Below are 13,383 nucleotides of genomic sequence, written 5' to 3'. Positions count from 1 at the left end.
ATTTTCTACTGTCTAAGATGGATTTCTACTTGCTTTGATTATTTCAAGAATACCTGAGAGCATGTCAACAAAACCTCCAGAAAGCAGAGTTTTAAGTTAAAGGAGACCTTCTATACTTGACTTAATTTTTTCTGTTCTGTTCTGCTAGGTCCACATGAAAAAATACAAAAAATTACCCATGAGTTTTTTCTGAATTTATAACCACTTTTTTCCTTGTTGCAGTGGGGTAGTGTTTATGAAAATACTATGTAAATGAAGGAATTCTACACACATAAAATGAACTGCTGTTTTTACACACATGACAAAAATGAGAAACAAAGATCATGCAAGACATGCACAGATACTTGTTTATAATATCTTGAACAAAATGCAGTGTCAGTAGATTCCCATCGTAATAGATATATGATTGCACATACAAATGCTGCTAGATGCCCAAACAGTTGTTTGTAAAGCTAATATGTGTACAACACATTATGTATTTTCACTAGACTTCTACAGTGATAAAAATAGACTCAGCATCACTGAAAAAATGGCTCTAACCTTTTTTAAAATTCTCACTTAGAAATTCACTTGAAGGAGCAATACACAAACTGTGTGTGTTTAATTTTCCCCCACGATCTCTGCAAGAAGTTAATCAAACAGACAATTAGTCTCTGTGGTATTATTCATAGGAAAGCAAATGCATATTAAAATACACAACAGACTTCATTCCCATTTCCGTTGAATTTTTCTCTAACTCTAGGGGACTCTAATGCCCAGCAGAGCTCACAATATGAAAAGGATGCACAGAGGTGCTTTTGTTGCAAATACTAGACAATGCAAGCAATACGTTCTGCTGTATAAACACCTGTGACAAAGGCAGATAATGTGCTATAAGACAACAAATGAGTTTTCTCCTCCAAGCACACTTAATTATCTGCCACCTTGAACCTAATTGTGCTCCTATTTCCATTAATGATGTCACAATCTTCTCAAAAATCCTGGGTTGAGACCTCAGCTTCATCCTTGATTCCTCCTTTCTCTCATCTCTCCTGTCTGATCCGTCTCACCATACTGTTGATTCCACCTCCACAATTTCCCCCACTTCCTTACTTCATCTCTACTATTTCAAGAGCTTTCTAAGTGGTCTCTTGCTCCTATCTCCTTCCACTAGAGTGATCTTCCTAAAATGTAAATCAGATGATACCACTTCCTTCACATACATGTTCCACTGTCTACAGCTGATGAGAGCAGTGCTTCTCAAAACTGTCATTGCAGAACCATCACCTGGGACTTTTTAGAAATGCCGATTCTTAGGTCCCAGCCAACACCTTCTGAATCTGCAACTCTGATGGTAAAGCCAAAAGATCTGTCTTTTAACAACTCTTCCAGATGATTCTGATACACACTAAAATTTGTAAACTATTTGGATATGGGTTTAAGTTCAGCTTTCTTGGCCTGGTGTCTTATCAAACCCACTTTTCTGATCTTATTTTTAACTGGTTATGTTTTTGTCCCCTCCCCATCCCACTGTTTCAGAACCTTACCCTTTACTGTGCTATCAAAATGGTATATCCCACTGACTTGGGATTTTCTCATTCCAATGAACAAGTTTTGAATTGAGGTACAATTTAAATTCCACCTGTTTCTTAAATTCTTTTTGATCTTCCCAGTTATATCTCTGCTCCATTAGTTTACTTGAAAAAAAAAAAGAGTTCTGTGTTGAGACAGAACAAACCTCTTGCTCTGTTTCCTCAGCAATGCTGTCTTTACTCATGGAATTTCTGCTCTGGCTTTTTCTTCTGGGGCTCTGACTATTCACTCTCTGCTCTCCATCACTCCCCCAGGGCATACAGCAGACACAAGCACAAATCCAAGGCACAGGAAAATTTCCTTTATCAATACCAGAACAACCCCACAAAGCTGATTTTTCAACATGCACACGAAGGCCCTGAGAGCTTTAGAGACTTGATTGAACTTGATGTTGGCTGACATTTGAACTTGGGTCTGGTTTGTCCAGAGGTCATATAACACCCTCTACTATTCTTACATATACTTCCCAAGTCTGTGTTTACTAACAAGCATGTCCACAAGGAGAATGAAAAATAATAATTTTTTTGTGTGGTGAATCTGTCACATATAGAGCCCAGAGCTCCTTCTGATTAAATTAAGAAGGATTTCATTAGGTGTTTTGTTCTCTATCTTAATATGGAGCACATGCCACTCTTGTCTTTACCAACTCATTTGCTTATCCAGAAAAGCCCATCCACTTACCAACCTGGACCCAAATGCGTACCGAATCCCCCCCCCCCCCGCTAATTAATGCCCTTCCTGGAGTCTCAAATGCGACCTTATTTGAAAATAGAGTCTCTGCAGATGTAATTAGTTAAGATGTCCTATTGGAATATGATGCCCCCTACATCCAATATTACTGCTGCACTTACAAGAAGATAAGAGACACAAACAATGATCTTTACAGATAAGGAAAGGCCCTAGAGGATCAGGCCAGTCCCTCCCCAACTCACTTCTTCCAACTATCGCAGCCTTTCTGCTGTCCCTTAAACATATCCAGTCCATTCCCATCTCAGGACCTTTGTTTTGAACCCTGCTGTCCCACACATTTGCCCAGTTTACTCTGTGTTCTAATGTTCACTCTTCTAACTACCTGTCTCTGGCCACCATATTGAGAGCACTGCAGGCATTCTAGCCCCTTAACATGTTTTATTTTTGCTTCCTGATGCATTCTGTTTCTATGGGTTTTGTCTGTCTTCTCTGTGAGAGCTAGAACTCCTTTCAGTCCCCTGTGTACACTCAGTACCTAGAATGTTCCCTATCCTACAGTGAGTGTTGGATAAATGAATGAGTGATGTAAACTAAGGTACAGAGTAGTTAACTGTCCATTTCTCAAGGCCTTGCTGAGCTCTATTTGGCACTCAAGGCTGATTTTTTTTTCTCACTCTACAGATGAGATTGCTCAGAAATAGGTCCAAAAGTCTACAAGAAGTGCCACATGACATAAAAATGTAAAAGTAGAACTGACTCATGCAACCAATAAATCTCTCCAAAATGTTTGGAAGTAATCTTCCAAAATTGTTACATTACATATATTTTTAAAGGCAGAAATCTGGCAACATTCCACCTCAGATAAACATAATTTAGGAAGTAGAGATGAAGACAGTGTGTGTGAACCAATGTATACTATAAAGGTTAACTTATGTCTTATTTTGCTGTTCTCGTTGTTGCTGATAACTTTGGTAGATCTCTGTATCCTCCTTAGAAGGATTCCAGCACTGCCAATTTTCATTTATGAAGTTCCTATTTGGAAAGAATAGCAGCCAGTGCAGATAAAGAGCAGAATTCACCTCATTAGAATCTAGCCTCAGCCTTTTTGTTCCCTGTCTGTGATAGCTAATATACATGGCCTACAGTCCCTAACCTCCGTCATGTATTAAGTTCGCCTTTTCCAAGCACGCTAGGGGTAGAGACCAATGATGCCAATATACCAGATATTTATTTTTAACCTTTGCAAGTTTTGAAAAGAGTATGAATATGAATATGTTAATGCATACATTTTAGGTCTGTGAGCTATTTAAGAATTCACTGTATTTTCACTGCCTAAAATTTTTAAGTGAAAACATAAAAACGTTTCCAAGACCCTGCCACTTAACAGGAATGGTTGATTTTTGTTGTTGTTGCCGGGGAAAGATATTTCAGTCTATGACAAAAGGTATGAGTTTCAGAGTAAACTAACATCATTCCTCTCCCTAGATGCTTGTGTTCAGTCACTCACCTTTTTGAGAGGGGCTTATAGAAGGGTATTTTATTCTCAGACAGAAAAATTGATTAAATACTGTTGTCCTATATAATTACTCAATGATAATTAAAAAATAATAAAGGTTACCTGATAACTTATATAGTGTAATTAGCAGTGTCTAAAAAAATGAAATATGTTGGTTTGGAATGACTGTTTTCAAGCCAGCAGAGCTTGTATTCTGAAGTAAGAAAAAACTAAACATGTCAATAGCAATTCTGGTCATCAAGATTTAGGTTTTTTTTTATTGAGGTATAGTCAGTTTACAATGTTGTGTCAGTTTCTGGTGTACAGCACAGTGCTTCAGTCATACATGAATATACATATATTCATTTTCATATTCTTTTTCACCGTGATCTACTACAAGATATTGAATACAGTTCCCTGTGCTATGCAGTATAAACTTGTTTATCTATTTTATATATACCAGTCAGTATCTGCAAATCTTGAATTCCCAGTTTATCCCTTCCCACCCCCTCCCCACTAAGAGTTAGGCTTTAAGTTATCACATTTTCTTTTAAAATTTGAGTTGTCCTGCTCAACAAGATTAAACAACAATAACAACATTCTGGTTATATTAGGAAAATGTCCTTTTTTATAAAGAGATACAGACTTTAGGATACACATTTAGGAGTGAAGTGTCATTATGTCTCCATTTTAATTTATTTTCAAATGGTTTAGGAAAAAAATGTGATACACTCAGAGTGAGAGTGTGTGCAAATGAAGCAAAATGTTAAAAAAAGGAAAAAGTATCACTCCTTATTTCATTCAGTCCAATGCTTTAATTATTGAAAAAAGATTTAAATCCATTATTTATTTAAATATGTTTATCAAAATAATTGGAAAATATCTTGAATTGTTCTTTATATTATTTACCACCTTTTCCCCAAAAAGTATTAACATGTTAATAATTTTATAGTTATTTTTGAATATCATACATTTAGTTTAATGGTAATAAAACTTCCTAACTCACAGATCCTACACCTTATTTTCATATTAAAATGAACATAAAGTGTCTCTGATATCCAAGGTGCTGTTATTTCTTCATTTCACCACTACCTTTTGCTTGGCATGTGACTCAGCGGTTTGAAACTTTTTTCCTTGATTGATAGTTAAGTACTAAATAACTCTAATTTTCAGTAATATTTGTGGTTTTCTTTCCACATTATTCTCAGTAAGGATATTCTAAAAGTGTGCATTAGTATCTCTATCTGCCCCCAACACAACTATCCTTCTGTTCTCTTGATCTAATTTGTTAGTAACTTTTTAGAAATTCCTAGGCTAAATATTTCTGCTTTTAGCCTCAAGCATTTTGCTTTACCTTACAAATCTTTTGAGAGTTTGAATAATTTCATCTAACTGTTTATACTGCTACCTTGAAGGTTGTTTCAACCTTTTGCACTGGAAGTGATATCCTCTATGACAGATGATCTCAGTTATAATAACGTAATTCTAGAATTGTAATTCATATAGTGGTGAAACAAGATAATTTCCTGCTTATCACCAGAACTATAACTGTTTAAAATAAAATCCCACCAAGGATTCACTTCATGCGATAGGACAAGTGTACAAAGTTGTGTTGATAAATACTGCATATCATTACATAACCTTGACATCTCTGTTTGTGTACAGTTCTGTCATTCTATTTAGTGTGGTGTGCCATCCCTGCAGCAGTCATTGACAGGGATGGTGGTAGTAACTCAGACATGGATGATGTCCACCAAGCTTCCAGCATATTTACTCTAGGCAGTACGTCAACAAGGTTCTTTAATAGGAAGATTTCAATTACTTAGGAAACAGATTACTCTGGTGGTAGGGAGAATAGATTCTAGGGTCAGATGTAGCTGGCTGAGAGTGCCAGCACTTCCACATGTTAGCTGGTGTTGAGTTTCTTCAGTTGTAAAGTTTAGCCATTAATTTGTTTATTTACCCAAGAATTCATTCATTCATTCATTTGTTAGTTCAGTAGATGTGTGTTGAGGTGCTTAGCAAGCACAGTTCTAGGCACTGGGGCTAAAGAAGTGAATTAGAGAGACCAAGTTCCTGACCTTAAGAGGCTTACATTCTGTTAGGGAGACAGAAAGCAAATAAAAAGTGGGTGCATAATGTCACATCAGACAGTAGCAAGTCCTGTGAAAAGTATTAAAGAAGAATCTGGATCAAGTGACTAGGATAGGATGGTGATGTTTCAGGCAGGGCAGTTAGAAAAGGACTCTTGGAGGAGGTGACATTTGGAGGAAGGGAGGAAGAAGGGCATGCGGTTGGTTGGTGAGAATGGTCCTGTGTAGAGGGGACAATGGTCAAAGCCTAAATGGATGTTTTTGTGAAAGGTAAATGAAAATTTGTAAACTCAGCACAGAATTAAGTCCTCATCAGATGTTAGATATTATTTTAAGATAAGAAATTTAGCTAATTCCATAAATTATGTGCCATTTTCTCTCTAATATTTATCTTCTTTTTCATGTTGATCGTTTACCTTCTTTTGAATTCTACATTATTTTTCCTGTTCTCAGATCTTTCAAGTTGCCTTCTTTTTAATCTCTAGTGAGTTAAACCCTGCTTGCAGTACTCAGATGCTACAGCTTTTAGAGGTCCTCTTTTCTTGGTTTTTGCCCTTTTGCTCAGCACTTATGTACTGTGAACTGTGTCATACTGATTATCTTGCTAGGTGTTGGGCAGCTGCCCTCTCTCAGCAGGAAATCCCCAACTTATCCATGATAATAATAATAGTGATGTATGTGCTCTGTGATGACCTGTCATTTTGTCTGTGTTTATATGTGTGCGCGTACATATGCTAATGCACAGAGGAATGAGGTAATAAAAATGGTGCCAAGATGCCATTTGGAAGATGATGCTTCCAGGAAACCCAGAAAACCCAGCCAGTCCCCACCCGATCAGTCCCATTTCCCTCCATGGTTTCTACTTTACATTTGACCCTGATGCTTCTAGAAATCAGAGCGAAGTAACCATCTGCCTCTATCTCTGGCTGTGAAACCACTGCCAGAGCGTGACCCCCTTTTGTTTTATTTCTGTCTGCCTTGTTTGGCTGTACAATACTTTTTCTTCATTTTATCAGTGTAGGTCCAGCCAGGGAGGAAAATATATGCTAATTTGACCAAGGAAAGTTTATATAAATATTTTAAAGATGTAATGGGGTATTGGATTAATGAAGGATTGACTAGTAAGAAAGATGTATTAGTCTGCTCAGCTGACATAACAAAATACCATAAACTGGGGGGCCTACACAGCAGAAATGTATTACTGACAGTTCTAGAGGCTGAGAAGTCCATGATCGAGGTGCTGGCTGATTTGGTTTCTGGGGAGGGCCCTCTTCTTGGCTTACAGATGGCCACCTTCTCACTGTGTGCTCACATGGCCTCTTGTTTGTAAGCATGCGGAAGGAGAGAGAGAGATTGCAAGCTCTGGTGTCTCTTCTTACAAGAGCACTACTCTCTTCATGAGGGTTCTGTCCTCATGACCTCATACAAACCTAATTATCTCCCAAAGGCCCCCTCCTCCAAACACCATTACTTTTAGGATTAAGGCTTCAACATAGAAATTTTAGGAGGATACAGTCATTCAGTCCATAGCAAAAGATAAGTCTAAAGAATAGAGGAATGGCTGCCATTACCCCTAACTGAGATGGAGCACCTGAGGAAGAGCTACCATCCTCCCATTCCCAGAGTGAGACCCAAACCTCATTGGGAAAGTACCTGGCTTATTGAAGGTCAGAAGCCACTGAGATACCACACTGGTAGATTATGTTGAATGTCTCCCCTCTGCAATTTGACAGAGACTTGCCCTCCTAAGGTAGCTGGGAAAGCTGTTCATAGGAAGGTGTCTTACCTGAAGTTCTGCTAAAAAATTCCCAAGCTATTCCCATGCACTGCAGGACTGGGGTACTGGAGAAGTACCCACTGCGGGATCCAAATGCCGGAGAAGGGCCTTCCAAGCAAGCATACTGGAACCAGGGAGCAAAACCTTTCCCTTTGCACTCTCTCTTCAGCACCCTTTACTAACAAATCTTCAGGGCCAGCTAGCAAAGGAAAACTATTTCAAAAGTCTAGACCTATTTTCGAAGAACAGGCAAACAGGTGGATTTAAGGTGGAAAGGCAGTACACCAATAACCATCACACTGATATAAACCAAGAATAAGTAGCAGCAGAAGAAAAGGAAGTGATGAATATATTGTTAGTAATGTAGATTCCTTTTCAGTGCCCTTCTGAGTTTTATCCACTGCTGCGCTCTCTGTGCCTGGAGAAGAATCTTGTCCAATATAGATGCTCGATAAAAATTGTTGAATGAATAAATGAATGAATGAACTAATTGCTTCCATTTTTTCTAATATTTTCTCTCTCTCTCTCTCTCTCTCTCTCTCTCTATTTGAATTATAGCTGATGGATGCACAGATTGGTCTGTCGATATAAAGAAATATCAAGTTTTGGTGGGAGAGCCTGTTCGAATCAAATGTGCACTCTTCTATGGTTATATCCGAGCCAATTACTCCCTAGCCCAAAGTGCTGGACTCAGTTTGATGTGGTACAAAAGCTCTGGCCCCGGAGACTTTGAAGAGCCAATAGCCTTTGATGGAAGCAGAATGAGCAAGGAAGAGGACTCCATTTGGTTCCGGCCAACATTACTGCAGGACAGTGGTCTTTACGCCTGTGTCATCAGGTATCGTTTTATTCTGTTACTGTTGAATTGTTACATCACATAGTGCTTTCTTATCCTAAATTTTGCTATCTCTTTCACCTAAAGGTATTGTCTCAATATTTGTGTGTGTTGCTGCTTTCTAAAATTTAGAATCTAAATCATAAAAAGGTGGGATTGGAATTTATATTGAGGCATTATTTCTGGCTTATGGAAAAAAGAGATACCATCTGGGTATCTACTTATATTGCCAGAAATTACTAAAGACTATGAAATAAAATTTATAGAGGAGGTGAAATGTTGCAAATAAAATGTAAGCAAAGACTTGCAGAAAGGATGCATAGTTTATTGCTAGATGGGTTGTAACATTTTGTTATTGCCCTTCACAGGCAGATAGAGCACAGACACCTCTGGTTCACACACATCTGCAAAGATGATTTAGGTAACGTGTGTATGTGCACAGGATGAAGAAAGCAGCCTTGCCGTGTTAGGGAATGTGAAGGCTGCGTTCCATATCATTTTGTTAACCAGGAGTGCTGAGTCAATACAAACATTTCTGGGGTCCCTTCGGGCCATTACAAAAGTTAATAACAAAGTCTGTGCCCTTAATCCACAAAGGAATTCATCATACATCGACATATCTTTGTCTGCTTTTGAAGAGACATGTGTACATTTGCTTTTAATGATAATGCACTGAAACAATATCCACATAACACATTAGTGGTTAAAAAATCTCAGTTTCAGCATTTAACCTGTCACGGACCGTGTATCACACCCTGCATGAGTATTGTGGATGGCGCCAAACTATAGAACATTTGCAAAGCAGGGCATAGGCATATACAAGGTGTGTTTAAATCTATTTCTTTGTCTCTCTGTATTTTGGCTTATTAAGATAAATAAAGCCAAATCTAAAGCAGTGGATTCTCCATTTGGAGAAAGTCTCAGAATCACCTACTGTCTTTTTCAAATCAAAATTTGACTTCCGCCTCTGAAATTCTCATCTGCTGCTCTTACTCCTCTATCATAAGGTTTCTGTCTCCCCGTCACCATTAACCTGAAAGAATTACTTTTACACAGAGTCATGGCTACAGATGTGTTAGGATGTTGAAATAGTTCAAAGCCACGTGGAAGTTAAACATAACTCTATTTTTTAAACACTGACACTATATAAGTTAGGGTTAATTTTGGAAAATATAAATGAATGCAAGTAAAGTTGTGCTTGGGAAAAATGTCCATTGAATTATAAAAGAACAAATTATCGTTCTTTTGCCAACTCTTGTTCTTTCCCTTAAAAAAGGAAATCTAATCTTTTTATATTCAAACATAACTCTTAATAGAAGTAAGGTTTTTGTAGGGGCATGATGAAGAATTGCTATACTAGTATAGTTAGAGAGTACTGTTTGGACGGGCTCTTCTTACTTGACTAATAGTAATAAGATTCAATTTCACATCTGCTGCATTTCTTTAAAAATCATTATTTCTGGTTGTTCATGCATGTGTAGAGGTGATTCTTCAAGACAGGCAAATGTACATCCTCATTTTTCTGAGATTAGAATTGAGCTGAATGTCCATAGTCTAACACTTAATTTCATTATTTCTTGTTGATGGGAAAATAATGATGTGTTGACGTTAGTAATCTGAGTTTCTAAAGCACTGAAGTTGCAGTTCTTTGATGTGTTCAAATATACACTGGGATCCAATACTCTGAGAAATTGCACTAAAATGTCCCTAAATTCATAGTTGCAGTAATCAGTGAAGGTCAAAACATTTCAAAAACAATGACATTTGCCATATGTTCAGGTGCCTACAATTTTAATGGAAGGTGAAACTGAAAGACAAACACCTTAAAATTTTGTATGTCAAGTGATGTTCCAAGGAAAGTGATAAACTACAGGAAAAGATACTTTGGTCACTACAATTCAAGTATTCGAAATGATTTGAAGCTAGTGTTGATAAGGCTCCCTTTTCCAGTTTGGAAAGCGAGCATTATAAACAGCGGTTTGAACAGGATGGCTTGGTGTTGACGTGAAGGGAGCTCAGGGCTGTAGTTGAGTCACTGACATTTTGGCCCATTGTTAGCTATCAGGCCACAAAACCATCACCATTAGTTTTTAAATAATCTACTTACAAAGAATTTTAGACGTTTGGAAATGTTAGCTGCTACTCAAAGGTTCTAGTCTTTCTGATAGGTGTTCTGCGTATTAACTTATCAATGAAAAGGTTTAACAAGCCTTTTCATGTACAGTTAATTTGGATTTACACCTAAATATAGACAATTAAGTGGTGTAAATAATGGAAATGCCTAAGATTACTGTCTGGGTAACGCACAAGAGCTTTCATACTCCCTTCTGTAATAAAGAGCTATTTTGGATAGAAGAATACCACATAATTCTTTGTTCTGTAGCACCTGGTTTTTTTACTCCGTTTTCTTCTTGAATGTTTATTTTATTTTTACACAAAAAAGTGAATGAAGGAGAGCTGTGTAACCCTTTCTTTCTTTTTCTTTATTGCCATTTAGAAGAATAAGTTTACTTCTAAAAAATAAAATGTTCCTGTACTGTTGACTCCCAATGTTTTAATCCCTCTCTTCCGAGTTATTCCCCACTAATAGTTTCACATGCAGAGCTCAGCGGTGCACTTGTAAGCATTTTAATGCCCCCTAACTGGTATCATACTAAGTTGTTTAGCTCCCTAATTTTGGACTGAAGTTTTATTTTGTAGATTCAGATTTTTTTGCAAGAAATGGTATAGAGATACCATGAATCCTTTAGCCAGTTCTTCTTGGTGGTATCATTTTTGCAAAACTATAGTACAAACTTACAACAGGATGTTGACAATGATACATTCAAGACACAGAAAAATGTCATCACCTCAAGGATCCCTTCTATTGTCCACGTCCGCCTCCCCACCCCAATCTCAAACCCCTGGCAACCAATAATCTGTTCTCTATATCGATTTTTTTTTTCAATTCAAGAATGCTACATGAATGGAATCATACAGCATATAACCTTTTGGAATTGGATTTTTCATTCAACATAATTCCTTTGCAATCCATCCTAGGTTGTGGTACGTGTCCGTAGTTTGTTCTTATTTACTGTTAAGTAGTGTTCCATGGTATGGACATTACTACAGTGTTTATTTACTCTTTGAAGGACGTCTGTATTGTTTCCAGGTTTTGGTATTGAAAATAAATCTTCTATGAATATTCATGTACATTTTTAGTGAACATGAGTTTTCATTTATCTGGGATAAATGCCCTAGAATGAATTTGAGTTTATAGTAGCTGCATGTCTAGTCATATATGAAATTGCCTATTCTCCAGAGAGGCTATACCATTCCACATTCCCACCTGCAGTATGTGAGTAATCCAGTTTCTCCACATCTTTGCAGCATTTGATACGGTTACTGTTTTTCATTGTAACCATTGGTGTATCGTGTTATCTCATTGTATTTTCAATTTGCATATCCCTAATGGCTAATATTGGATTTTTGTGTGCTGATTTACCTTTCTATACTTTTCAGTGAAATGTCTGTTTATGTCTTCTGCCCATTTTATAACTGGATGATTTGTGTTCTTACTGTCTTGGTTAGTGTAGCTATATAGTAGGACTAAATGTCAGTTAGAGTGAGCCCTCCCACTTTATCCTTCTTTTTCAAGATTCTTTTAGCAGTTCTAGGGCCTGTTCCTCTCCATATAAGTTTTCATGTAAGCTTCTCCATTTATTTAGGATTTCTTTCTTTGACTTCTTCATCAGTATTTTGTAGTTCTCAGCATACAAATCAGGTGCACATTTTGTGAAATTTATCCATAAGTATTTCATTTTCTTTGGTGCGTTTGTAAATGGTAGTGTCTTTTGAATTTCATTTCCAACGTGTACATTGTTAGTATTATTAGAAGTGTGATTAGTATTTGTGTGTTAATTTTTTTCTAAAATATTTTTTCAAATGATGTATATGTATATATGTAATGTGTTTTATCTAGTATCTAGTTCCTTTGTCCAAATCTTGATTTTTCTCTTTAGAGACTAAATAATTTTTCTTTCTCATTGAAAGTACACATTAAGCAAAAGGTACTCAGTTAAATCCATTTAGTCAGTCATCCATGTAAGAAACAGCTACTGGTCATTAAGTATTATACTAATACTAGGATTACAAAGACTTAAAAAAACACTTTTTTGCCTTCAAGTCATTTGCATAAGAGAAAATAAGTGTGCGATAAATTGTTAGAGATACTGTGATCACAGTTTAAAATACAATGGGGTTCTGCCAAGATGGAGTAGCTGTATTCCTCCGAGTCCTCCCCCTTACAACTGGAAAGGCTGAATATAATACAACAGACAAGCATAGCAAGTGTTGAAAGGCAGAAAAGAAGGACTTGTCCAAGGACCTCGGGACTTGAGGAATGGCATGACCACAGTGCTCCAATTGTCCTGCCAGATGATGTTGGCGGGGCCTTGCCTGGCAGAAGCAGACAGCAGTAATATGATGCCCATGCTGTGGTAGAATCAGCACACATGAGTCAGGGTCTGATCTTCCAACCTTCACCCAGAGGATCTAGGCAGGAATTATATTCCCCTGCAAGACAAGTGTCAGTAAGGCCTAGTAGCCACCTGAGCCTCTACACCCACCTGGCAGCAATGAGAATCTATGAGGCACTGTGAGGCAGAGCCAGTCACTGCAAGGCTTCACTCCGCTTCCCCAGTATCATTGAGGCTCAGTGGGGAGCAAAGCTTCCACCTTCAACAAAGCAGGACTAGGTGGTGGGAGGTAGAGCTAGTTGGCATCCAGTTTGCCACCTTCCCTCCCCTGGTGTCAGTGAGGCCCAGTTGGGAGTGAGCTTACTCCCTGGGTGGAGGCAACAAGACAATGTGTGTCAACACCACACTTTCACCAGAAAGATGTCAGCATGGCTGAGGAGGAGGCTAACCTTACATATCCATTC

The 13,383-nt window shown here is 37.7% G+C and overlaps 1 protein-coding gene across 2 annotated transcripts in view; it reads left to right on the top strand.

The window, feature by feature from the left end:
• The window catches only part of IL1RAPL1 (interleukin 1 receptor accessory protein like 1), a 1,149,826-nt gene that overhangs the window by 591,883 nt on the left and 544,560 nt on the right, over nucleotides 1-13,383 (top strand). For both annotated transcript variants that reach the window (XM_031445619.2, XM_064483316.1), the window contains one exon: nucleotides 8,186-8,465. In XM_031445619.2, the coding sequence (XP_031301479.1) occupies nucleotides 8,186-8,465 (280 nt within the window). The remainder of the gene's footprint in view (nucleotides 1-8,185; nucleotides 8,466-13,383) is intronic.

This window comes from Camelus dromedarius, chromosome X, assembly GCF_036321535.1.
Source record: "Camelus dromedarius isolate mCamDro1 chromosome X, mCamDro1.pat, whole genome shotgun sequence".
Classification (NCBI taxonomy): Eukaryota; Metazoa; Chordata; class Mammalia; order Artiodactyla; family Camelidae; genus Camelus; species Camelus dromedarius.
The sequence above is the reverse complement of the archived record's forward strand: the minus strand, read 5'-3'. Positions and strand labels throughout refer to the sequence as shown.